This window comes from Hemiscyllium ocellatum, chromosome 43 (genome assembly GCF_020745735.1).
Source record: "Hemiscyllium ocellatum isolate sHemOce1 chromosome 43, sHemOce1.pat.X.cur, whole genome shotgun sequence".
NCBI classification, from domain to species: domain Eukaryota; kingdom Metazoa; phylum Chordata; class Chondrichthyes; order Orectolobiformes; family Hemiscylliidae; genus Hemiscyllium; species Hemiscyllium ocellatum.
Window position 1 is genome coordinate 19,603,731 of NC_083443.1, and position 24,418 is coordinate 19,628,148.

Here is a 24,418-nt window from a genome sequence, read left to right on the forward strand (position 1 = left end):
AGTATTCGAGGAGCAGGAAAATCGGCATTTCATCAAGGGTTTTTACCCGAAATATTGATTTGCCTGCTCCTCGGATGCTGCCTGACCTGCTGTGCTTTTCCACCACCACCACACTCTTCAGTCCCAATTTCTATACTCGATGCACTGACCAACAGAGGCAAGCATACCAACAGCCTTCTTCACCATCCTGTCTACCTGGGATTCCACTTACAAGGAACTATGTACACCTCTGAAACCTAGATGAGAACAAAGAATCTTCTGGACTCCCAATTCCAAAGTGGGAGAAGTTCCTATTATAGATGGATGCCTCTCCTGCATGAGCAGAACTTGCTGCTCCCTGTGAGCCCGTGAACTTTACTTGAGACTGCTTCAGGGTCAAACTGCTCATTGCCTGTTGAATGATCATTGTGAACCTTTCGTTTTGAGCACAACTTCTGTCGCTATTGCTGCATCCAGCAGAGACCTAAGATTGTTCCTTAGCAGAGGCAGTGCTGTTTGTTCAAGATTCTCACTTGTAGGACTTCACAGCCCTTTGGCAGCACAGTCAGGGTGTAGTCAGGTAGGAGCTGATCTGCAGAAGGCTAACATGCTGGCTGTTTGCAGGAGACCTTCCTTTCCACCTTCAATTATATCCTCAATTTTTCTAGAGTTTGCTGAAGAATTTCTTTCCTCATGATTCCAAAGAGTCTTCTCAGGATTTTTACCTCATTGAGTGCTCATTGATGCCTCATAGTCATTCCAAGGTTGTTTGGAAAACATCATTTATACAGGATGTGTGTCTCCAATTTTATCGCCATGTTTTAGTGTGGGTTTAATGGATCTTCACACATGCTCAGGCTAAATTCCCAACTACTTCATAGAATCATACAGTACAGAAGAGGCTCTTCAGCCCATTAAGTCTGTAATGCTGAAAATATGCTACAATCCTACACTCACCCACTTTTCCACACTAGCCCATAACCTTGGATATTATGACACTTCAACTGCTCCACAAAGTAGGTTTTAAAAGTTGTGAGGTTTTTCCCCCTCAATTACCCTCCCAGGCAGTACACATCAGACCCCTCCCACCCCACCTTCTGGGTGAAAAATGTATTTTCTCAAATCCCCTCTAAACCTCCTGCCTTTCACTTTATGCCCCCTTGTTATTGACCCTTTGACGAAGGGGAACAACTGCTTTTTATTGAACCTGTCCATTCATCTTATACACCCCTTGTCAGGTTCCCCACAACCTCTCTCCTCCAAAGCAAACAACCCAAGTTTATCCATCCTCTCTCCACCGCTAAAATGCTCTATCCTAGGCAACGGTCTGGTGAATCTCGTCCACACCTCCTCCAGAGCAGTCACATCCTTCCTATTGTAGTGGCGACCAGCTCTGTACACACTACACCAGCTGTGACAGAACCAACGTTCTTTACAGCTCCAACATAACCTCCCTGCTCTTACAATCTATGCCTTGACGAATAACATTCATCATCTTGTATGCATTCCTAACCTATCCTGTCACCTTCAGAGATCTGAAACTTGTCTTTACTGCTGGGAGCAAAATTATTAAGATATGATTCCTGAGGTTACACCATGGCTTCCCTCAAAGTTTATCCCTCAATATTTATCAAAACTTATCATTGCACAAGTCACAAATGAGAAACCAGAAATTTTAATAATTAAATACCAAACAACTCACTTGATATCCGCTTGTTCTCTCCCACACTCTCTCATAAAGTCCCCCAATTTCCAAACCTCTGCCAAGTCCTAATTAAATAAGACATAAATTAACATTTCAGCAAGCAAATAAGAGATTGTAATGTTGTTGGCTCAGCCAGCCTGACAAAACATATGTTGGTAAATGTATAATAAACTCACCGAGAAACACAATAAAGGCAAAAATAGTGAGGATGCTGAGAATCCGAAACAAGCATAGAGAATGCTGGAGAAGTTCAGCAGGTCTGGCAGCATCTGTGAAAAGAGAAACAGAGTTCAAATGTGGTCTATGACTCCTTTACAGAATGGAATTGGACAGGAAGTGAAGGATTTAAAAGTTTTGCTTAAGGCCAAACAAGCTAATACCCTCCATGAACCACAGAAGCACAGTAAGGAACAGGCAATGGAAATACTGGCAGACAGTGATTTATATCCACTTGCAGAGTGTGGGTATCACTGGCTGGGTCAGCATTTATTGCCAGCCTCTAGTTGCCCCTGGGAAGGTGGTAGTGAGCTGCACTCTTGAACCACTGCAATCCACCTGCTGTGAGTTAACCCACACTGCCACTGGGAAGTGATTTCCAGGATTTTGACCCAGTGACAGTGAAGGAATGGCAAATATATTTCCAAGTCAGGATGGTGAGTGGCTTAGAAAGGAACTTGAAGGTGGTGGCATTTCCATGCAACAGTTGCCCTTGTCCTTCTAAATTGAAGTAGTCATGGCTTCAGTAGGTGCTGTCTGGGGATCTTTGGTGAATTTCTGCAATACATCTTGTAGATAGAAATGATGTGGAGGTGCTGAGGTGGACAAAGTTAAAAATCACACAACACTAGGTTATAATCCAACAGGTTTATTTGGGAGCACTAGCTTTCGGGGTGCTGCTCCTTCATCAGGTATCAAATGGGGCAGGATCATAAGACACAGAATTTATAGCAAAAGATCACAGTGTCATACAATTAAAATGATATATCGTTTTAATTGCATGGCACTGTGATCTCTTGCTATAAATTCTGTGTCTTATGATCCTGCCCCACTAGTTACATGATGAAAGAGCAGTGCTCTGAAAGCTAGTATCTCCAAATAAACCTGTTGGTCTATAACCTAGTGTTGTATGATTTTTAACTTCGCAGACGATACACACTGCCACTATTGAGCATGAATAATGGAGGGATTGGGTGCTTGTGGGTGTAGTGCTATTCAAGTATGAATAAATATACTTGAATTTTATTAAATAAAATAAACACATGCATTTATATAGCATCTTTCAGAACCTTTAACATTAAAGGAATTTCACATTATCTCTTAATAGTAAACAACAACTGGGCAAGAATGAACACTTCATTGTTTACAATGCCTGCTAGGAGGAGTTATAAAGTGTGAGTATCTGAACAATATTAATGATAAACAGTTTTCGCTGCATGGGCGGCACGGTGGCACAGTGGTTAGCACTGCTGCCTCACAGCGCCTGAGACCCAGGTTCAATTCCCGACTCAGGCGACTGACTGTGTGGAGTTTGCACATTCTCCCTGTGTCTGCGTGGGTTTCCTCCGGGTGCTCCGGTTTCCTCCCACAATCCAAAGTTGTGCAGGTCAGGTGAATTGGCCATGCTAAATTGCCTGTAGTGTTAGGTAAGGGGTAAATGTAGGGGTATGGGTGGGTTGCGCTTCGGCGGGTCGGTGTGGACTTGTTGGGCCAAAGGGCCTGTTTCCACACTGTAAGTAATCTAATCTAAAAAATACTATGAACCATTTTGGCCCTATTGGAGGCAGTACAGAGACGGTTCACTTGGTTAATTCCAGGAGTGGAGGGATTTCTTATGAGGAAAGGCTGAGTAGCTTAGGCCTGTATTCACTGGAGTTCAGAACAATAAGATGTGACTTCATGGAAACATATAAGGTTCTTAGGAAGCTTGACAAGCTGAATGTGGAGAGGTTGCTTCCCCTTGCTAGAGAATCTAGGATCAAATAGAATAATCTCACACTAAAGGGTCACCATTAAAAACACAATTGAGGAGGAATTTCTTCTCTCAGAATGTAATGAAGCTATAGAATCTCTAACCACAGATTTTCAGGGCTGGGTCATTATGAATATTCACGACTGAGATAGATTTTGAATCAGTGAGGGAATCATAGGTGTGAGGAAAAGGATTGAAAATGGAGTTGAGGATTATCAGATCAAACAGCACTTCATTGAATGATTCAGCCAACTTAATAAGCTAAATGACCTACTTCTACTCTGACATCTTATGGTCTAGTAAGTAATGAAAAAAAAGAACGTTAATGGTCTGCTAACAATTTCTGCACACTAAAATTTTGATTGCACTTCCATTGGGAAAGGTTCCGAACTCAAAGCATAATATTGGAAAACTATTTTGTTTTAAGTTTCATGAATAATGAGGAGTAGGATTGAATTCTGGGTTTCAGAGAAAAAAATGCAACATTTCCTGAAAGAATTATATAATGACAAAGAACTGAAATAACCATTGAAAGTAAGCACGCAGGTGCAGCAAGCAGCGAAGAAGGCTAATGGCATTTTGGCCTTCATAGCTACAGCATTCAGTTCAGGAGCAGGGATGTCTGCTGCAATTGTACAGGGCTTTGGGGAGACCATGCATGCAGTATTGTGTGAAGTTTTGGTCTCCTTATCTGAGGAAGGACGTTCTAGCTACGGAGAGAGTGCAAATGAAAGTTTGTCAGACTGATTGCTGGGATGGGTGGATTGATGTATGAAGAGAGACTGGATTGGTTAGGACTATATTTGCTGAAGTTTAGAGGAAGGGTGTGGGATTTCATAGAAACCTATAAACTTTTCATGGGACTAGACTGGCTAAATGCAGGAATGCTGTTACTGATGATTGGGGGGGGACCAGAACCAATTTTAATCTAAGGATATGGGGTAAGCCATTTAGGTCACTGAGATAAGGAGAAATTTCTTCACTCAGTCAGTGGGGAGCCTGCAGAACTCTCTGCTACAGAAAGCAGTTGAGGCCAAAACATTGGATGCTTTCATTGAGGAATTAGAACATAGAACATAGAAAAATACACCGCAGTACAGGCCCTTCGGCCCTCGATGTTGCGCCGATCCAAGCCCACCTAACCTACACTAGCCCACTTTCCTCTATATGCCTATCCAATGCCCGTTTAAATGCCCATAAAGAGGGAGAGTCCACCACTGTTACTGGCAGGGCATTCCATGAAGTCACAACTCGCTGAGTAAAGAATCTACCCCTAACATCATTCCTATACCTACCACCCCTTAATTTAAAGCTATGCCCCCTTGTAATAGCTGACTCCATACGTGGAAAAAGGTTCTCATGGTCAACCCTATCTAAACACCTAATTGGAATTGGATACAGTTCCTAGGGCTAAAGGGACCAAAGGATGTGGGGAAAAAATAGAAACATTGTCCTGAGTTGGATGATCACATTGAATGGCAGAACCAGGCTTGAAGGGCTGAATGGCCTACAACTACTCTTATTTTTCATGATTCTAACAGAGAGAGCCATTGGGTTGGCTGTGATTGTGTGAGCTCTCTGAACGAGCTCTACGATTAGACCACTATTATTGACAACAATGTGTCCATTAGCTTCAGAATGGGATAAAAAGGAAGCTCATACAGATACCATTACACTTCACAAGTCAACCTCACTATCAAATCAGCTCTGAAATGACAGCCCATTATTCAAAGCAATTTAATTTTCTCTTCAGATAAAGGGATTAAATGTGAAAAAAATGGATGAATTGCTGTTGTTACTTTATAAGAGGAAAGAGGGCCTTATAATCACAATTATAATTTATAGAAGACCTTATGACTGTTTGAAAATTTATGTAATTATTTGTCATCAAATATTTATTGTATCCAGAAGTGCATTAGTGCTTGCTTCTTCATTAATACAATTTTGTTCTGCTTATTTATGGCATACAATTAACTGTTGGATGAAATATGGCAAGACTTTTAGTTTCACTTTGCTATAGGAGCCAGGGGAAGGAGCGAGTAGGGGAAAGCACACAACGATCAGCTTTCAGATTTTGTCAGGACAATGATTTGGAGATGCTGGTGTTGGACTGGGGTGTACAAAGCTAAAACTCACACAACGCCAGGTTATAGCCCAATAGGTTTAATTGGAAGCACTAGCTTTCGGACCGCTGCTCCTTCATCACCACCTGATAAAGGAGCAGCGCTCCGAGAGCTAGTGCTTCCAATTAAACCTGTTGGACTTTAACCTGGTGTTGTGTGATTTTCAGCTTTATCAGGCCAAAATTTGCAACTTGCGAAATCAAGTGCAATACTATTTCTCCTCACAATAGGATTTCATAGCACGCAGACCTGATACAGTTACATTTCTATCACAAACAGCTTCAATGCCCCCCTTGATGCTGCATTCGCTGACCTCAAACAGTGCAACAGGTTGGGTAGAACTGGCCAAGGATTTCCTGAATCTGGGCAAGGGAAATTGGCTGAGATTTTCACCCTGGTTACAATATGAAGGAAAATGCTTTATGAGAAATACATGACAGCCACGCCGTCTTTCACAGTGGGATTACCTGATGGCATTCCCTGCCAAGGCTCACATACAGAAATGACAATTTGGGCAAGATTCCAGGGGGCCACTGATACTGACAATTCTATGTCATTGTAGTACAAACACCTTGAGTCACAGAAGGCGGTGACAGAAGTTGAATAAAAGAAAATGAAGGAGCAGTTGGAAATTAACAAGTCACTGCCAATTCCCCATTTAAATCAGAATGCTTCACAACGATTTGATTTTTGACACAAGCAAGCAAATGAAGAGAGGTGTTTAATTTACAGAGTTTTGGAAGAGCACAGGAGTTGAAAAAACAGCTTAGAATAGTTTAAAGGAAATCACCAATGAAAATCATGTCGGTAATGGGCAGCATGGTTTTGTGCGGGGAAGGTCATGTCTTACAAACCTAATAGAATTCTTTGAGGAGGTGACAAAGTTAATTGATGGAGGAAGGGCAGTGGATGTTATATACGTGGACTTTAATAAGGCATTTGTTAAGGTTCCCCATGGTAAGCTGACGGAGAAGGTGAAGTCACATTCAGATCCAGGATGTTCTAGCTAGATGGATAGAGAATTGGCTTGGCAAAAGGAGACAGAGAGTATTGTGGAAGGGAGTTTCTCAAAATGGAGAACTGAGACCAGTGCAGTTCCACAGGGATCCGTGCTGGGACCACTGTTGTACAAGTTTGCAGATGACGGTAAGATTGTTGGAGTAGCAGATAGTGAAGGGGACTGTCAGAGAATACAGCAGATTATAGATAGATTGGAGAGATGGGCAGAGAAATGGCAGATGGAGTTCAATCCAGGCAAATTTGAGTGATACATTTTGGAAGATCCAATCCAAAAGTGAACTGTACAGTAAATGGAAAAGTCCTGGGGAAAATTGACGTGCAGGTATTCAGGTCCATTGTTCCCTGAACAATGTGGCAATGCAGGTCAGTGAAGTGGTCACGAAAACAAATGTCATGCTTTCCTTCATTGGACGGGGTATTGAGTACAAGAGTTGGCACGTCATGTCACAGTTGTGTAAGACTTTGGTTCAGCCGCATTTGGAATACTGAGTACAGTTCTAGTCGCCACCTTACCAAAAGGATATGGATGCTTTGGAAAGGATGCAGAGGAGATTCACCAGGATGTTGCCTGGTATGGAGGGTGCTGGCTATGAAGGGAGGTTGAATAGATTAGGATTATTTTCATTAGAAAGAGGGAGGTTGAGAGGTCTTGATTGAGGTCTACAAACTCATGAGAGATATAGACAAGGTGGATAGCAAGAAGCTTTTTCCCAGAGTGAGAGGGGAAAGGTTTAGGGGAGATATGCGTGGAAAGTTCTTTATGCAGAGGATGGTGGGGGCCAAGCATTGCCAGCAGAGGTGGTAGAGACAGGGACAATAGTGTCATTTAAGATGTATCTAGACAGATACATAATGGAAAGGAGCAAAGGGATACAGATCTTTAGAAAATAGGCGACAGATTTAGATAGAGGATCTGGATCAACACAGGCTTGGAGGGCTGAAGGACCTGTTCCTATGCTGTCATTTTCTTTGTTCTTTGTTGTTTTCTTCCAACTTCTCCCTGTTTATATTCAATATTTCCTTAGAAAGAAAACTTCTAAACTGCAGGAGGATTATTTGAATTCTCAAAAAAGACTCATTAGTATTTTGGATGGTTTATGATGTCAATATTTTACTAATTTAAAGTAATACTTTGACAGTATTTTGGGATCAGTCATAGTTCTCAAAAACCTTAAGTTCTCATTCAATTTCAGTGCCAGGCATCCATATAAGGAACCCATACAATCATATAAAAGCAGGTCAGTTAAAATGTGATACAGCAAAAGTACAAAAAATTGAAACCTCCCAAATAGAATTGTTCAGATCAGAATGCAGCATCAAGACACATTGTATAGTTCTGTCTGTAACATACATACACTTGGCACTAGTGACAGCTTCCTCTCTTTGCTGTATCCAGCATCAACAGATTTCCTTCAACATACTTAATAGGCATCAAGACTTGACTGCCAGAATGTACTTTAGTTTTACAATATATATTACATACTTGCTCTAATCACATAGTGGACTCTATTCAAAACAAATAGAGTCAGAGAGATGTACAGCACGGAAACAGACCCTTCGGTCCAACACGTCCATGCTAACCAGATATCCCAACTCAATCTAGTCCCACCTGCCAGCACCTGGCCCATATCCCTGCAAACCCTTCCTATTCATATACCCATCCAAGTGCCTTTTAAATGTTACAATTGTACCAGCCTCCTCCACCTCCTCTAATAGCTCATTCCATACACATGCTACCCTCTGTGTGAAAAAGTTGCCCCTTAGGTCTCTTTTATATCTTTCCCCTCTCATCCTAAACCTATGCCCCTCTAGTTCTGGACTCCCCCAACCCATGGAAAAGACTTTGTCTATTTATCCTATCCATGCCCCTCATAATTTTGTAAACCTGCATAAGGTCACCCCTTAGCCTCCAACACTCCAGGGAAAACAGCCCCAGCCTGTTCAGCCTCTCCCTACAGCTCCAATCCTCCAACCCTGGCAACATCCTTGTAAAGCTTTTCTGAACCCTTTCAAGTTTCACAACATCTTTCCGATTGGAAGGAGACCAGAATTGCACGCAATATTCCAACAGTGGCCAAACCAATGTCCTGTACAGCCGTAACATGACCTCCCAACTCCTGTACTCAATACTCTGACCAATAAAGGAAAGCATACCAAACGCCTTCTTCACTATCCTATCTACATGCAACTCCACTTTCAAGGAGCTATGAACCTGAACTCCAAGATCACTTCATTCAGCAACACTCCCTAGGACCTCACCATTAAGTGTATACATCCTGCCAAGATTTGTTTTCCCAAAATGCAGCACCTCGCATTTATCTGAATTAAACTCCATTTGCTACTTCTCAGCCCATTGGCCCATCTGATCAAGATCCTGCTGTAATCTGACATAATCTTCATCACAGTCCACTACAGCTCCAATTTTGGTGTCATCTGCAAACTTACTAACTGCTTGCATCCAAATCATTTATATACATGATGAAAAGTAGAGGACCTAGCACTGATCCTTGTGGCACTCCACTGGTCACAGGTCTCCAGTTTGGAAAAAAACCCTCCACCACTACTCTCCATCTTCTACATTTGAGCCATTTCTGTATCCAATTGGCTAGATCTCCCTGTATTCCATGAGATCTAACCTTGCTAACCAGTATTCCATGGGAAACATTGTCGAACGCCTTACTGAAATACATCTACTGCTCTGCCCTCATCAATCCTTTCTGTTCCTTCTTCAAAAAACTCAATCAAGTTTGTGAGACATTATTTCCCAAACTCAAAGCCATGTTGACTATCTCTAATCAGTCCTTGCTTTTCCAAATACATGTACATCCTGTCCCTCAGGATTCCTTCCAACAACTTGCCCACCACTGATGTCAGGCTCACTGGTCTATAGTTCCCTGGTTTATCCTTATCGCCTTTCTTAAATAGTGGCGCCACATTAGCCAACCTCCAGTCTTTCGGCACCTCACCTGTGACTATCGATGATACAAATATCTCAGCATGAGGCTCAGCAATCACTTCCCTAGCTTCCTACAGAGTTCTCGGGTACACCTGATCAGGTCCTGGGGATTTATCCACATTCGTGCATTTCAAGACATCCAGCACTTCCTCCTCTGTAATATGGACATTTTTCAAGATGTCACCATCTATTTCCCTACAGTCTATATCTTCCATTTCCTTTTCCACAAAAAATACTGATGCAAAATATTCATTTAGTATCTCCCCTATTTTCTGTGGATCCACACAAAGGCCGCCTTGCTGATCTTTGAGGGGCCCTATTCTCTCCCTAGTTACCCTTTTGTCCTTAATATATTTGTAAAACCCTTTGGATTCTCCTTAATTCTATTTGCCAAAGCTATCTCATGTCCCCGTTTTGCCCTCCTAATTTCCCTCTTAAGTATACTCCTACTGCCTTTTGTACTCTTCTAAGGATTCACTCGATCTATCCTGTCTATACCTGACATATGTTTCCTTCTTTTTCTTAACCAAACCCTCAATTTCTTTAGTCATCCAGCATTCCCTATACCTACCAGCCTTTTCTTTCACCCTAACTTTCTCTGGACTCTCATTATCTCATTCTGAAGGCTTACCATTTTCCAGACATTCCTTTACCTGCGAACATCTGCCTCCAATCAGCTTTTGAAAATTCTTGCCTATTACCATCAAAATTGGCCTTTCTCCAGTTTAGAACTTCAACTTTTAGATCTGGTCTATCCTTTCCCATCACTATTTTAAAACGAATAGAATTATGGTCACTGGCCCCAAAATGCTTCCGCACTGACACCTCAGTCACCTGCATGTCTTATTACCCAAGGGTAGGTCAAGCTTTGTACCTTCTCTAGTAGGTACATCCACATACTGAATCAGAAAATTTTCTTGTACACACTTAACAAATTCCTCTCCATCTAAACCCTTAAGACTATGTAGTCCCAGTCTATGTTTGGAAAGTTAAAATCCCCTACCATAACCACCCTATTAATCTTACGGATAGCTGAGATCTTCTTACAAATTTATTTCTCAATTTCCCTCTGACTATTAGGGGGTGTATAATACAATCCCAATAAGATGATCATCAGTTCCACCCAAATAACTTCCCTGGATGTATTTCCGGGAATATCCTCCCTCTGTACAGCTGTAATGCTATCCCTTATCAAAAATGTCACTCCCCCTCCTCTCTTGCCTCCCTTTCTATCCTTCCTGTAGCATTTGTATCCTGGAACATTGAACTGCAAATCCTATCCATCCCTGAGCCATGTTTCCATAATTGCTATGATATCCCAGTCCCATGTTCCTAACCATGTCCTGAGTTTATCTGCCTTCCCTGTTAGGCCCCTTGCATTGAAATAAATGCAGTTTAATTTATTCGTCCTACCTTGTCCCTGCCTGCCCTGACTGTTTGACTCATTTCTGTTCTCAACTGTACCAGCCTCAGATTGATCTCTTTCCTCACTGTCTCCCTGGGTCCCACCCCTCCAACTTGCTAGTTTAAATCCTCCCGAGCAGCTCTAGCAAATTTCTCTGCCAGTATATTAGTCCCCTTCCAATTTAGGTGCAATCTGTCCTTCTTGTACAGGTCACTTATACCCCAAAAGAGGTTCCAATGATCCAAAAATGTGAATCCTTCTCCCATACACCAGCTCCTCAGCCATGCATTCATCTGCTCTATCCTCCTATTCCTACCCTCACTAGCTCATAGCGCCGGGAGTAATCCAGATATTACTACTCTCAAGAATCTCCTTTTTTAAATTCCTGCCTAAGTCTCTGTCATCTCCCTTCAGAATTTCAACCTTTTCCCTTCTTATGTGTTTGGTTCCAATGTGGACAATGACCTCTTGTTGGCCCCTCTCCCCCGTGAGAACATGCTGCACCCTCTCTGAGACACCCTTGATCCTGGCACCAGGGAAGCAACATACCATTTTGATTTCTCGCTGCTGACCACAGAAACGTCTGTCTGTACCTTGGACTAGAGAGTCTCCTAACACAATTGATCTCTTGGAATCCAACATACCCTTCATTGCATTACAGCCAGCCTCAATACCAGAAACTTGGCTGTTCATGCTACGTTCCCCTGAGAATCCATCACCCCCTATATTTTCCAAAACAGCATACTTGTTTGAAATGGGGATAGCCACAGAAGATACCTGCACTAGCTGCCTACCTCTCTTACTTTTCCTGGAGTTAACCCATCTATGTGACTCTATCTGCGACTTTTCGTCCTTCCTATAACTGTCATTCATCACATACAATTTCTGTTGCAAATTCTTTATTGCCTCTAAATGTTTCTCCAACCGATCTATTCAATCTGATAGGATTTGCAACCAACAGCATTTATTGCAGATATAATTCACAGTAATCCATAAACTCTCCTTAAATTTCCACATCTGACAAGAAGTGCATATCACTCTACGAAAGGCCATTTTTGCTCCTTCATAATCTACAGACCCAGAAAATAATACCATCTTATTCCTCTACAAAACACTGCTCCAGGTTAAATTAATACTTATGGCTTATATTTTAAGGTTAATCAAGAGACATATCACAAAAAACATATAATCAAGAAAGAACCCACTCTACTCACTACTGCAGAACTTCTGTAGGCCATACTTAAAATTATTCACTTATCTGATTCTGTGCTGTGACCCAAATAGTTCCTCCAAGATCAGTTGTGAATTTCATTGTTTTTTAATTTTCGCAGATGCACTCTGATGTCCAGTGATACATGAATTCAAACATCAAAGGCAGTAACTGTACAGGTTCACTGTGGTGTCAGTTTCTTTCTCTCTCTCTCTCTCTCCTGTGCTGACCTCACTAAGTGCTTCCTTTGTCTGTTCTTCTCCCTTTTAAAAATGCTGTGTTTTGACTTTTTTTTCCAAAGTTCCAAAACAATGCAACAGCATATAAAACAGTAATTGCTGCTCCTGGAATTCACAGAAATCACCTCCAACACCTAAAATACCTCAAAAAAGGAGCAACGGTTACAGCCAGAAATTTTTCCCGTCCTCCATCTTGGATTACCCAGAATATGTTTTCCACAGACAGTCATTAAGAACTTCTTTTGAAAGTGCCCAGGAAAATGTTCAGTGTTCTGATCATCATTGTCAGAATTTGCTGGTAAGAACTGTAATGTTTAGAAATCAACAATTGACTAGGATGTTATGGTTGTGAAGACTGCTCACATGACACCGATATGATAAAAAAACAGAAATTGCTGGAAAAGCTCAACAGATCTGGCAACATCCTGGAGAGATAGTAGAGTCAATGTTTCACATCCAGTGACTCTTCGTCAGAACGTATATTTTGAGTCTGCAACAACTTCTTCAGAACAGAAAGGTGTTAGAAACCAAATATTTTGTCAAAAGTATAACGTACAAAAAAGAATCTGTTTTCTATCCCCTTTCAGTTCCAAAGAAAAGTCATTTAAGACTTGAAAAATTAACTCTGTTTCTCTCTCCACACATGCTGCCAGACCTACTGAGTTTCTCCAGCATTCTCTGTATTTGTTTCAAATTTCCAGTCTCTGCAGTATTTTGCAAATCAAAATGTCAATGTGTTCATTTAATTAGCAAGGGAGGTTTACTCATCTGATTGATTTAGTGTTTGAGACCAGTGCTGTAATAATAATCCTAACCTGAAAACGAATTGATTCTTTCCCAGGTTTTTTTTTGCAAAGTGGCTCTTTTGTTCCCTTAGTTGGGGACCACTGTGAGAGCACAATCACCACAATCAACCTTAGTGTTTCAAAGAAGCCAGCAATAGCATCTCGAGGCATCAAGGAATGGGCAACTGTAAGGTTTTTCCAGCATCACCTATATCCTGGGAACAACAAAAATCAAAAACAAAGACTAAATAATTACTGTAAATTCAAACTGTACACCAGTACAGTGGCTCAGTGGTTAGCACTGCTGCCTCATAGCGTTAGGAACCTGGATTTGATTCCAGTCTCAGGTGACTGTCTGTGTGGAGGTTACTTGTTCTCCCATGTCTGCGTGCGTTTCCTCCAAATGCTCCAATTTCCTCCCATAGTCCATAGATATGCAGGTTAGGTGGATTGGCCATGCTAACTTGCCCTGTAAGGTCCAGGGATTTGCAGGCTAGGTGGAATAGCTGTGGGAAATGCAGGTGTAGAGTAGAGGGGTGAGGTTGGGTTAGATGCTCTTCAGTCCGACCAGTCTTCCTCCTCTCACCTTAAAAATATGCCTCTAGTTTTGAAGCCCCCACCCTAGGGAAAAGACCCCAATTATTCACCTTGTCCATGCCCCTCATGGTTCTATAAACCTCAATAGAGGCACCCCCCAACTTCCTATACTCCAGCGAAAAGCGTCCAAGCCTTTCCAGTCCATCCCAAACCCCCTGTTCCTGGCAACATCCTGGCAAGTTTTTTTCTGAGCCCTCTCCAGCTTAATAATATCCTTCCCATAACAGGGAGACCACAACTGGACACTCCAGAGGAGGCCTCACCAACGTCCTCAGGCCTGAAGGGTTACATCCGAAATGCTGACTTCTCCACCTCCTGCTGCTGCCTGACTTGCTGTGTTCTTCCAGCCTCCTGCTTGTCTACTTTGGATTCCAGCATCTGCAGTTTTTTTGGTCTCTTCTTAACCACCCTATCTACCTGTAATGCAAATTTCAAAGAATTAAATACCTGTGCCCCTAGATTTCTCTGTTCTATAACACTATGCAAGGCCCTCCTATTAATTGTATAAGCCTTGTCTTTGTTTTTATTCCCAAAATTTAATACCGCCCGCACTTATCCAAATTAAACTCCATCTGCCAATCCTCAGCCCCATTGACCCAATTGATTAAGATCTCTTTGGGGTTTAGTGGCTAGCTGGTGTTTGTGGATGCAGATTGCCAGTTGTCTGCCACTGCACAGTGTTATGTGCAGTTTTTGCATGAATCTTGCAAATTATGTTAGCCACTAAACACCACGACTAGCTGCCCCTAGTAGCCACACAAACAGATGACAAGGGCCACATATTTGACTGGGACAACACAACGATCATAGGACAAGCCAACCATAGGACAGTCATAGAATTTCTAGAAGCATGGCACTCATCCACAGACTCAATCAACAAACACATTGACCTTGACCCCATATAGCAGCCACTATACCGAACAACCAGAACTGCAGCCAAAAACAGAAATGCATCCAAATAAATTCCAGAAAACACAATACTGTAGGAAGCTCCAAAACACTGAAGATGTCACCTAGACAGGGGACGAAACGCCTGCAAATCAACTTCCCAGCTCAGCGAACATACCCACAACTATGACGCAATACCCAGTTTCGATCCATTTGGCAAGTTCTCCCTGAATCCAGTGTGATCCAGTTTTATTCGTTAGTCTACCATGCAGAACCTGGTCAAAGTAGCTTGGTAACCACTTTTCAGTATACATCAGACACATGGACCATGTTCAGCAGACACCTTACACCCCTGGAGAATTATAACCGGCACTGCCTTCATAAGATCCTGCAAATACTAACAGAATAGGCATACCAACGTGAGCATCTTCTCCCAGGTCAGTTTCCCCACAGAGTCAATGATCAGACACAACCAGCTGCGATGGGTGGGCCACATTGCCCACATGCCTGACCCCAGACTCACTACAGCAAGTGCTCTATTCTGATCTCCACAAAGGCAAGTGATGACTAGGAGGGCAGAAGAAATACTACAAGGACACCATGACAGCATCGCCAGTGGTATGTGGGAGTTGCTTGCACTGGACAAGTGTCCGTGAAAGTACCAGCCATTTCAAGCATCACCAAGTGGAGCCAGTGGAGGACAAGCACAAGATTGCACAGAATCCAGAGCATTCCAACCAACCGTCTTTCAAATACAGCCTCATCTGTGGCTCCAGGAGTATGGTCACCTGGAGTTCACAACACTCTGGACAGCTCAGCAACTGCCTGCTAACTTTGAGGAATTCAAACCATTCACTGTCACCCATCTTGCACTAAAGCCAAAGACCAATTTTATTGCCAGCAAAATGAAGAACTTGTATTTATCATAGAATCATAGAATCCTTATAGTTTGGAAGCTGGCCACTTGGCCCAACAAGTTCACACTGACTCTCTGAAGAGTAACACACGCGTTGCGGTCTCCTCTACATTGGGGAGATTGGGCGCCTCCTAGCAGAGAGCTTTAGGGAATATCTCCGAGACACCCGCACCAATCAACCACACCGTCCCGTGGCCCAACATTTCAACTCCCCCTCCCACTCTGCCGAGGACATGGAGGTCCTGGGCCTCCTTCACCGCCGCTCCCTCACCACCAGACTCCTGGAGGAAGAATGCCTCATCTTCCGCCTCGGAACACTTCAACCTCAGGGCATCAATGTGGACTTCAACAGCTTCCTCATTTCCCCTTCCCCCACCTCATCCTAGTTTCAAACTTCCAGCTCAGCACTGTCACCATGGCTTGTCCGGACTTGGCCAACCTGCCTCGCTCCTTTTCCACCTATCCACTCCACCCTCTCCTCCCTGACCTATCACCTTCATCTCCTCCCCCACTCACCCATTGTACTCTATGCTACTTTCTCCCCACCCCTACTCTCCCCTAGCTTATCTCTCCATGCTTCCAGCTCACTGCCTTTATTCCTGATGAAGGGCTTTTGCCCGAAATGTCGATTTCACTGCTCGTTGGATGCTGCCTGAACTGCTGTGCTCTTCCAGCACCACTGATCCAGAATCTGGTTTCCAGCATCTGCAGTCACTGTTTTTACCTCGTAACACACCCAGGCCCACTCCTCTACCCTATTACTCTAACATTTACCCCTGACTAGTCTATCTAACCTACACATCTCTGAACACTGTGGGCAATTTAGCATGGCCAATTCACCTAACCTGCACATCTTTAGATTTATACAGCAACTTGCATGATCTTAGACTATCCCAAAGCTTCACAAACATTCAAACACCCTCAAACATAAAAGTTGTTGAATAGGTGATAAATGCAGAGAGAATATGAATTGGAGCAAGCCCTCACACACAGCAATGGGGTATTCTATGAGTAGGATTTCATTCATGACCTTCCTGTCCCATTCCTCGCTGAAAAATGCAAAGGTTCTGTGAAATTTTAATTAAACATAAGACAGACTATCTTCCTGCGGACAAATAGCATGGTGCTGGAATCGCAGAGTGAGCTATTTCCTGACGTTAACAGCACAAACCATCGAAGAATGTGAAAGTACCATGTTCTTCGCCCAGCCGAAGCTGAACACTGCAGTTGCTGACGTGTGTGCTCTGGGGGGTAAAACGTGCAGGCGCTGAATTCGACTACCTTAAAAAAAACCCAGAAATTCTACAAACAGTGAAGAGTGTAGTGCATCGGAATAACAAATTAAAAGATGGTTAAAGTTTGTTAACTACTACTGAAAATGAAAAGCAGTGAAAGAGGAGCGTTCACTCACAGCAATCAGAGCTTAGGTGATATTTTTAAACTCTCAATTCGGCTTGAAAATCGAGACTGCTGCTCATCATTTGATGTCTAACTTGAGTTGTCCTGATTTTTGGCTCCATGTTATCATTGCCAGTTGAAATGTGAGAGCAGAGAGAGAGAAGGAGTCAGAGAAAGTTGCATACGTCATTCATCGCCAATTTCCTCGTCAGAATAGTGAGCAGTGGGGGCAAAGGGCTGGATGGTGCAGTATTGACAACCCCCTATATAAGGAGCAGGAGGTACAGTCGTTGCACAGTGTTGCAGACACGACTGACAGCAGCAAGATGAACTACAGCTGGGACTCTGTGGGTATGTCCCCCCATCGGAAGGTGTACACAGACCTTCAGGCTCGGACCCTGAGCTACTCCGTCCCTTCACTGCGAGCCCAGAACTGGTCCCGGACCAGCGTCCGCGCCGGCAAGGGGACGAGTGGCCGCGGCTTCAGTTCGGCAGCTCACCGGTCCTCGGAGATGGTGGAGTTCGCGGGTGAAGGCAAGGCGCGGGCCGCCAACGAGAAGGAGCAGATGCAGGGGCTGAACGACCGCTTCGCCGGCTACATCGACAAGGTCCGCCAGCTGGAGCAGCACAACAAGGCGTTGGAGGCAGAGATCACCGAGCTGAGGCAGAGGCAGACCACCTCCAGCCGCCTGGCCGGCGTCTATGAGCCGGAGATCAGGGAACTCCGCCTGCTCGTCCTGGACACGGAGAAGCAAAAGGGGCAGGTCTTGCTGGAGAGGGAGCGCCTGGGGGAAGACCTGCAGCAGCTCCAGGCCAAGCTGGAGGAGGAGACGCGGGTTCGGGACGAGCTCCAGGCGAGCATCGACCTGTGCAGGAAAGAGACGGGCACCTCTCACCTGGTGAAGCTGGAGCTGGAGAAGAAAGCCCAGGCGCTGGCGGATGAGATCGAGTTCCTGAAGAGCAACCACGAGGAAGAGGTGGCCGATCTCTTCTCTCAGATCCAAGCCTCCCAGGTCGGGCTGGAGATGAAGGATTTCCTGAAGCCGGACCTCACTGGGGCCCTGAGAGAGATCCGGGCGCAGCTGCAGGGCTACGCCAGTGTCAACCTGCAGCAGGCGGAGCAGTGGTTCCGCTCCAAGGTGGCTCAACTTAACCAAGCTGCAGAAATGAACAATGAGGCCATCCAGGCGACCAGGCAAGAGATTAATGAGTACCGCAAGCAGCTCCAAACCAAGAGCATTGAGCTAGAGACGGTCAGGGGCACCAAAGAATCCCTGGAAAAGCAGCTCAGCGACATCGAGGAGAGGCACGATGCAGAACTAGTCCACTACCAGGTAAGGAGCACTGCCAGTTCAGCCCCGCTCTGCCTTCCCCTTGTCAGCTCTGAAAGTACAGGGTTTTTTTTTGTTTTTTTTAAAAACAGGATACCATTCAACAACTGGAAAACGAGCTGAGAAACACCAAGTGGGAGATGAGTCTCCACCTGAGGGAATATGAAGATTTGCTGAATGTCAAAATGGCTTTGGATGTGGAGATCGCCTCCTACAGGTAAGGCGGTTGATAACATGCAGCATCACCTTCTCTGGAACTCAACAGAGTTGGGACCTTCAGGACGTCACACACTGCGTGGTCGCAGAATTCAAAGGGTGACTATTAAAATCTTAGAAGATCAAACATTTTTTTTCTATGAAAAAGTGCATGGTAAGCTGTCTCAAGGGTTAAATTCTTTGTGTCGGTGACTGAGTACCTCTGCTGGCCCCACTCAATTCGTTCAAGGATGTTATTGCACGCATCTGGACGAGGTTGGAATAAAGCCACAGCCTCCTGGCTTAAAGGGAGGACACTACCACTGCACCATTGCTGTGCATGATCAGACTGACATTAACACTGCAAAGTTCACTCACGGCAGTGGGCTCGACACGTGTAAAGCAGTAAAGAATGAATATTTTCAGGGCTGATTGTTGATCGGTCTGGCCAGGAAAACTGAACAACTCGTTTTCCCGGTAAATGTCTAAATTTTTTGGACATGAATCCCACTAAAATAATGGGAATTATGAAAAGGCGTTAAAACTGCCGTGATCCTGAGAGGGAAAACAAACTCGAGAGCAAAACTGTACATCATTCAAGTCAAATACCTTTAATACCCCTCAACAAATCAGTAGAGAACCAAGCTGTGAGAATATTTCACTTGGGTAGTCCTGCACCAAAAATCACAGCAAGATCTTTTGTACCGAGAACCATGTCGATGAAGACTCACACAGGTTTGTAATTATGAAATATCCCGCACGCAGATTATTCCCATAACAGCGTCTCTATTGATAGTCTCAAAGTCACAAAGGACAGTGAGCGCTGAAGGGGTTAAAGGGGATGTCAAGATGTTTGCATCTCAGTCAATTAATCATTCCAACTTTGATGACCCGGGCGTTGTAAGGGACAGGCAGATTGCAAATGTCTTGCTAGGCAAGGCTGTCTGAAAGTAAATGATAATCAAAGGAAAACAATATAGTATCAGAAAGTGCTGGGGGAACTCAGCAAGTCTTTCTGTGAGTAGCTGGAGAGAGAGAAACTGATCGTAAGCTGATAGTATAAAGGAGCGCCTTGTTTCTTCACTGTAACCTTGACAGGTGACTGTGAGCTGTGCAGGGGAAAACACGATGCGGTGCTGGGATGCTGCAGTTTGGGAGGGGGAGGGGAGGACCTGGCTGAGAGCAGAATAGCAGCAAACTGTGGTTAGCGCTAGCGCGCCTTCTACTGGCGACGCTGTGCAGTGTTCTATAGCCCAGTCTGCACCAATTTGACAAGATCAGTCCCTCAGAAACATAGTGGGGCGAGGGAAGATAACATTTTCTTTAAACATTCACTTCCAATCCTCACAGTTCGGCTTCCACGGAAAGAATCAGGGAAGTGATTGGGAGAAGTAGGTGAAATCTTTTGATGCATTTTAGATTTACTTCAGTTGTGTTAGATCACAAACCTTTTCTTCAAATTCAAGAAGTTTTATAATTCTTCTAATAAATGTCAAAGTGAGATTGAATTTTCTTAATTTCTCTACTGCAACTCTCATCAAAAATATAACAAGAATAAAAGCCACATTACTCAGGGTGTTCTACATTTTTGCAGGTATGTGTGAGTCGTGTCCATTGTCAATGGAGGTTATTTGATCAATTCACAATATAGTCCAACTAAGAAAACCCTCTAGTAATTAATAGGAAATGCAGAAGAATTTAGCAGGTCTGGCTACATGTATGATTTTGACTCTAATATGATTCTCCTTTGCAATTAAAACAAATTGGATTACAATCATCTGCAATTAAACCACTTGTGTTTTATGTTGTATTCAGTATCAAAATGTACAGATATCTGAAGGAAGTCCATCAGGTTACTATGTTACATTAATTCATTCACATTTTAAAATAAAGTGTTTCAAGATCAGTGCAACAGGGCTTTCTGAAATAAATGAGTTAACATAATGTGATTTTAAAATATCTTAATCTGGAGCTGACTGCAGCTGGAGAACATCTATCTGGACTCTGGTAGGCTTGGATTTTTCTACGATTTTTCACTTTCAATCAAATAGTTTGTGTTTGCCCTTCAGACCCTCTAATCTTCAGTCAACAAGATCTGGATTTATCTGCACTTCACTCCCACACCCCCTCTAAAAAGACTTGCATTTATATAGCATTCTTCACAATCGCAAAAGCACTTGACACCAAATTTAAATGCTCTTTTGAGCATTGTTGCTAATGGTGCACTAATGGTGCTAATGGTGTACTATTGTTAGAATTCAGCAAACTCCCACAAATAACAGTGTGATCCGTCTTCTCAAGGGTACTGAAGGATGGGCAATATACAATGACCTTGCCAGAAACATGCATGTCCCAAGAACAAAGAAGAAGAAAACAGATTTTTAGGGTGGTGTTGTGGAGCAAATGCCAGGCAATTCACCGAGTTAACTCTTCTCCATGTAGTGCCAGGGGCTCTTTTATGTTCACCTGAGAGAGCAAACATGGCGGCAGTTTAATGCATCATCTGAAAAACAGTATCTCTGTCTTGGTGCCGTGCTAAATTGTTAGCTCTGATATTTGATTTTGGTTGGTGAGGCAGGACCTGAATCCATAACATTGGGACTTAGAGGCAAGAACACTACCAACTGGGAATAGAAGTGATAGACTTTTACATTTCAGATTTGAGTTGATTATTCCTCACAGAACCCCACAGCATGGAAGCAGGCCATTCAGCCCATCAAGTCCACACTGACTTGCTGAGCATCCCACCCAGACTCACCTCATTCCTGTAGCCCTGCATTTCCCATGGTTATTCCACTTAACCTACGCATCCCTGCGCACTACAAACAATTTAGCATGGCCAATCCACCTAACCTGCATACCTTTGTAGGAGGAAACCAGAGCTCCCCTGAGGAAACCCATGCAGACACAGGGAGAATGTGCAAACTCAAGGCAGAAAATTGCCCAAGGGTAGAATTGAACCCAGGTTCCTGGCACTATGAGGCAGCAGTGCTAACCACTGAGCCATCCATGTTACACACAGTGATATTGTTGAGGGGAATCTCAATGTATTGTGCAAAGGCCTAATGCTTTTATAAAATTAGGATAAGGAAAAGGAGACCGAGCCACTCCATATTACTTTCCTTCATGGATACTGACCAAGTGCAGCAGGGACAAGAGTCATGGGGCAGATCACTAGCTCGACTTGATGGTGCTTAGTGTGAAGGATGTAATACTAACTTGGTAAAAGTGAGAGAAAAGGAAATCATTTATTCATACCAAACTGTCCACTGCACCATTAGCATCATCAAGCATTGTTTAATTTGTGCACTCAGTAGTGTCATTCATCTTATAAGCACATAACGATGTTCCCTTTTCTCTAATCAGGAAACTGCTTGAAGGTGAAGAGACGAGATTCGGCTCAATTACAGGTAGCTACACTCCTCCTTCATATGCGTACAGACAAGTCCAACCCATGACACATTCAGTTTATGTCACGACAAAGGGCAAGGGCACCCCCACAAAGGCTGCCCCTCAATACAAATTTGTGGAAGAAATTATAAGTGAAACGACAAAGGAGGTTGACATAGCTGAGCTGGAAGACACCATCCAAACAGTTATCTCTGACGATGGTTCCGGTGAAAAATTTGACGAGGATGACCAAACCAAGCAGGAAGATGAAGAAGACAAAGATGAAGCAACAACAGCCGAAGCTTCAGATGAAGAGGAGGCTGAGAGGGAGAGCGAAACAAAAGAAGAGCGTGCAGAGGAAGAAGCTATAGAGGGCAAAGAAGCTGAAGAGGATGGAACAATGACAACAGAAGAATCTGAAGAGAAAGAAAGTGCTGAAGCAAAAGAGAGTAATGGAGAAGAGACAACAGAAATAAAAGGTAAAGATGAATCTACAAAAACAAAAGAAACGGAAGGGCAAGATGCTGCTGAAATGAAAGATAATGTTGAAGAAGAAACTGCAGATTCTAGAGAAGAGGAAGAGAATACAGAAGCAAATGAACCTGAAGAACCAGAAACTACAGAAACAAAAGGCAAGGCTGGGCAGCAAGAAGTTAAAGACATTGCAGAGGAAAAAGCTCCTGAAAGAAAACAGGGCAAAGAAGACAGCACAGAGAGAAAAGAGTCTGCAACACAAGCAATAGCAGAAACGAAAACAGATGCTGAACAGGAAAAAACTGCTGGTGCAAAAGAGAAAGCCGAAAATGAGAAGCAAGCAGCTATTGAGAAAGATCAGACTGAACCAAGCGATGCTACAGACAAAAGAAATGGCAAGGAAAAGGAGGAAGACCATGTGACTCAGCAAAAGGAGGAGTCAAAAGGAACAAGCACAAATCAAAAAGATGAGCCCCACCCTGTGGCTGAAGAAATTGCAGAAGAAAGTAAAGATACAAAGAAACCAGAGCTAGAGTCAGATAAAGTAAAAGAAAAGGCAAAAACAGATGCAAAAGAAGCTGCTTTTCAGGAATTAGCAAAAGAAAGTGAAAAGCAGACAGTTAAAGTTGAGAAAGTGCAAGCAAGTGAAGTAACAAAGGTGTCAGAAACTTCAGAGCAAACAAAAAAGTCTATCGAACAACCAAAGGAAGAAAAAGTCAAAGACAAAACAACTGATGTCCCTAAGAAGGAGGAGAAAGAAACAAGCAAAGACAACACTGTAACATTGGAAGAAACACAAACTGACAAAGATAGCGGCAAAAAACAGTCTAGCAAGGAAACTGAAGAAAAAATGGTGAAAACCTCAGAAGCAGAGAAAGTGCAAGAAAAAGTTACAAGTGATACTTCTGAAAGCAAGAGCACACAATCAATAGACAGAACAGCAGAGGCCATCATAAATGGCTTGGATATCAAAATAGATAAAGAAGATATAGAAGTTGAAACTGACAAGAAAACTACAAAAGTCTCAACACAGGTTGTGCAGAAAATTGCAGAGGAAACTATTAAAAGCACAGAAGAGATTGTGAAAATCACAATGACCAGCACAATGAAAAAAGAAGTGATTGATGAAACAAAAAAGGAAGAAAAATCCATGTCAGCTTCATCATATACTCAAAGTGAAGCCAAAGGAAGTATATGAGTGCCAGAAATAGCGATAGATCAGACAGTTTAAAAATGCATGTTACACAGTAAAGGTCTGGCACTTCAGCAATTTAAGAACATAGAAATGAAATGTATGTTTCTGCAATAGGAAGTATGGGATTTTCTCAGGGGAATAATTTCAATTTTAATTTGTTGCTGCATGAATAATTGCACAATTAAACATTGCCATTGCCATGGGGTGCTTACAAATATCTTTGACTTTGAGAAATAGTTTTGATGTCAATGGAATCAATACAACAGAAAAAGCCTTAATTTTCCTGTTGATTTTAATATATTTAAATACATGCGCATTGCGTTTTAAAATTCAGACATTTTTGAGTCCTCAATGACACTTGTAATTGCTACGAGCATAATCGACTAACAAGGAGCAATCGATATACCATTCACAAATAAATGCACTTTGTCAAAGAATCTGTGTCAATACAAATTTATTTATTTTGGGATGTTTTGTCTGCTTAGAAAAACTTGGGACTTACATTGTACATCTAAAACATTTTCCAAAGTATGACACAGCCAGCCAATATTTTTTTAAGTGTAGCCAATGCTAAAGCAAAAACAGCAGACAATTTGCTCACAGCAAACTCTCTTAGACTCAATGTGAGTGATTCTTCCTCCTC

At 43.0% G+C, this 24,418-nt stretch overlaps 2 protein-coding genes across 2 annotated transcripts; both read left to right on the forward strand.

The window, feature by feature from the left end:
- The first annotated feature begins 17,521 nt into the window (after nt 1-17,521).
- Nucleotides 17,522-18,742, forward strand: LOC132835100 (neurofilament medium polypeptide-like). Its single transcript, XM_060854414.1, has 2 exons — nt 17,522-18,524; nt 18,614-18,742. Exons 1-2 carry the CDS (start codon nt 17,544-17,546, stop codon nt 18,740-18,742), a joined length of 1,110 nt encoding a protein of 369 aa, XP_060710397.1. The 5' UTR covers nt 17,522-17,543.
- A 3,428-nt stretch (nt 18,743-22,170) lies between these two features.
- Nucleotides 22,171-23,778, forward strand: LOC132834956 (uncharacterized protein DDB_G0286299-like). The gene has a single exon (XM_060854126.1). The coding sequence runs from the start codon at nt 22,171-22,173 to the stop codon at nt 23,776-23,778; it is 1,608 nt and encodes a 535-aa protein (XP_060710109.1).
- Nucleotides 23,779-24,418: the final 640 nt, after the last annotated feature.

What these genes read in the sequence shown, in the direction of transcription:
- LOC132834956 (XM_060854126.1), top strand. Translation starts at nt 22,171, where the DNA reads ATGACACATTCAGTTTATGTCACGACAAAGGGCAAGGGCACCCCCACA.
- LOC132835100 (XM_060854414.1), top strand. Translation starts at nt 17,544, where the DNA reads ATGTCCCCCCATCGGAAGGTGTACACAGACCTTCAGGCTCGGACCCTG. An exon ending in CAGAACTAGTCCACTACCAG is followed by an intron (nt 18,525 to 18,613) that starts GTAAGGAGCACT and finishes TTTTAAAAACAG; the next exon opens with GATACCATTCAACAACTGGA.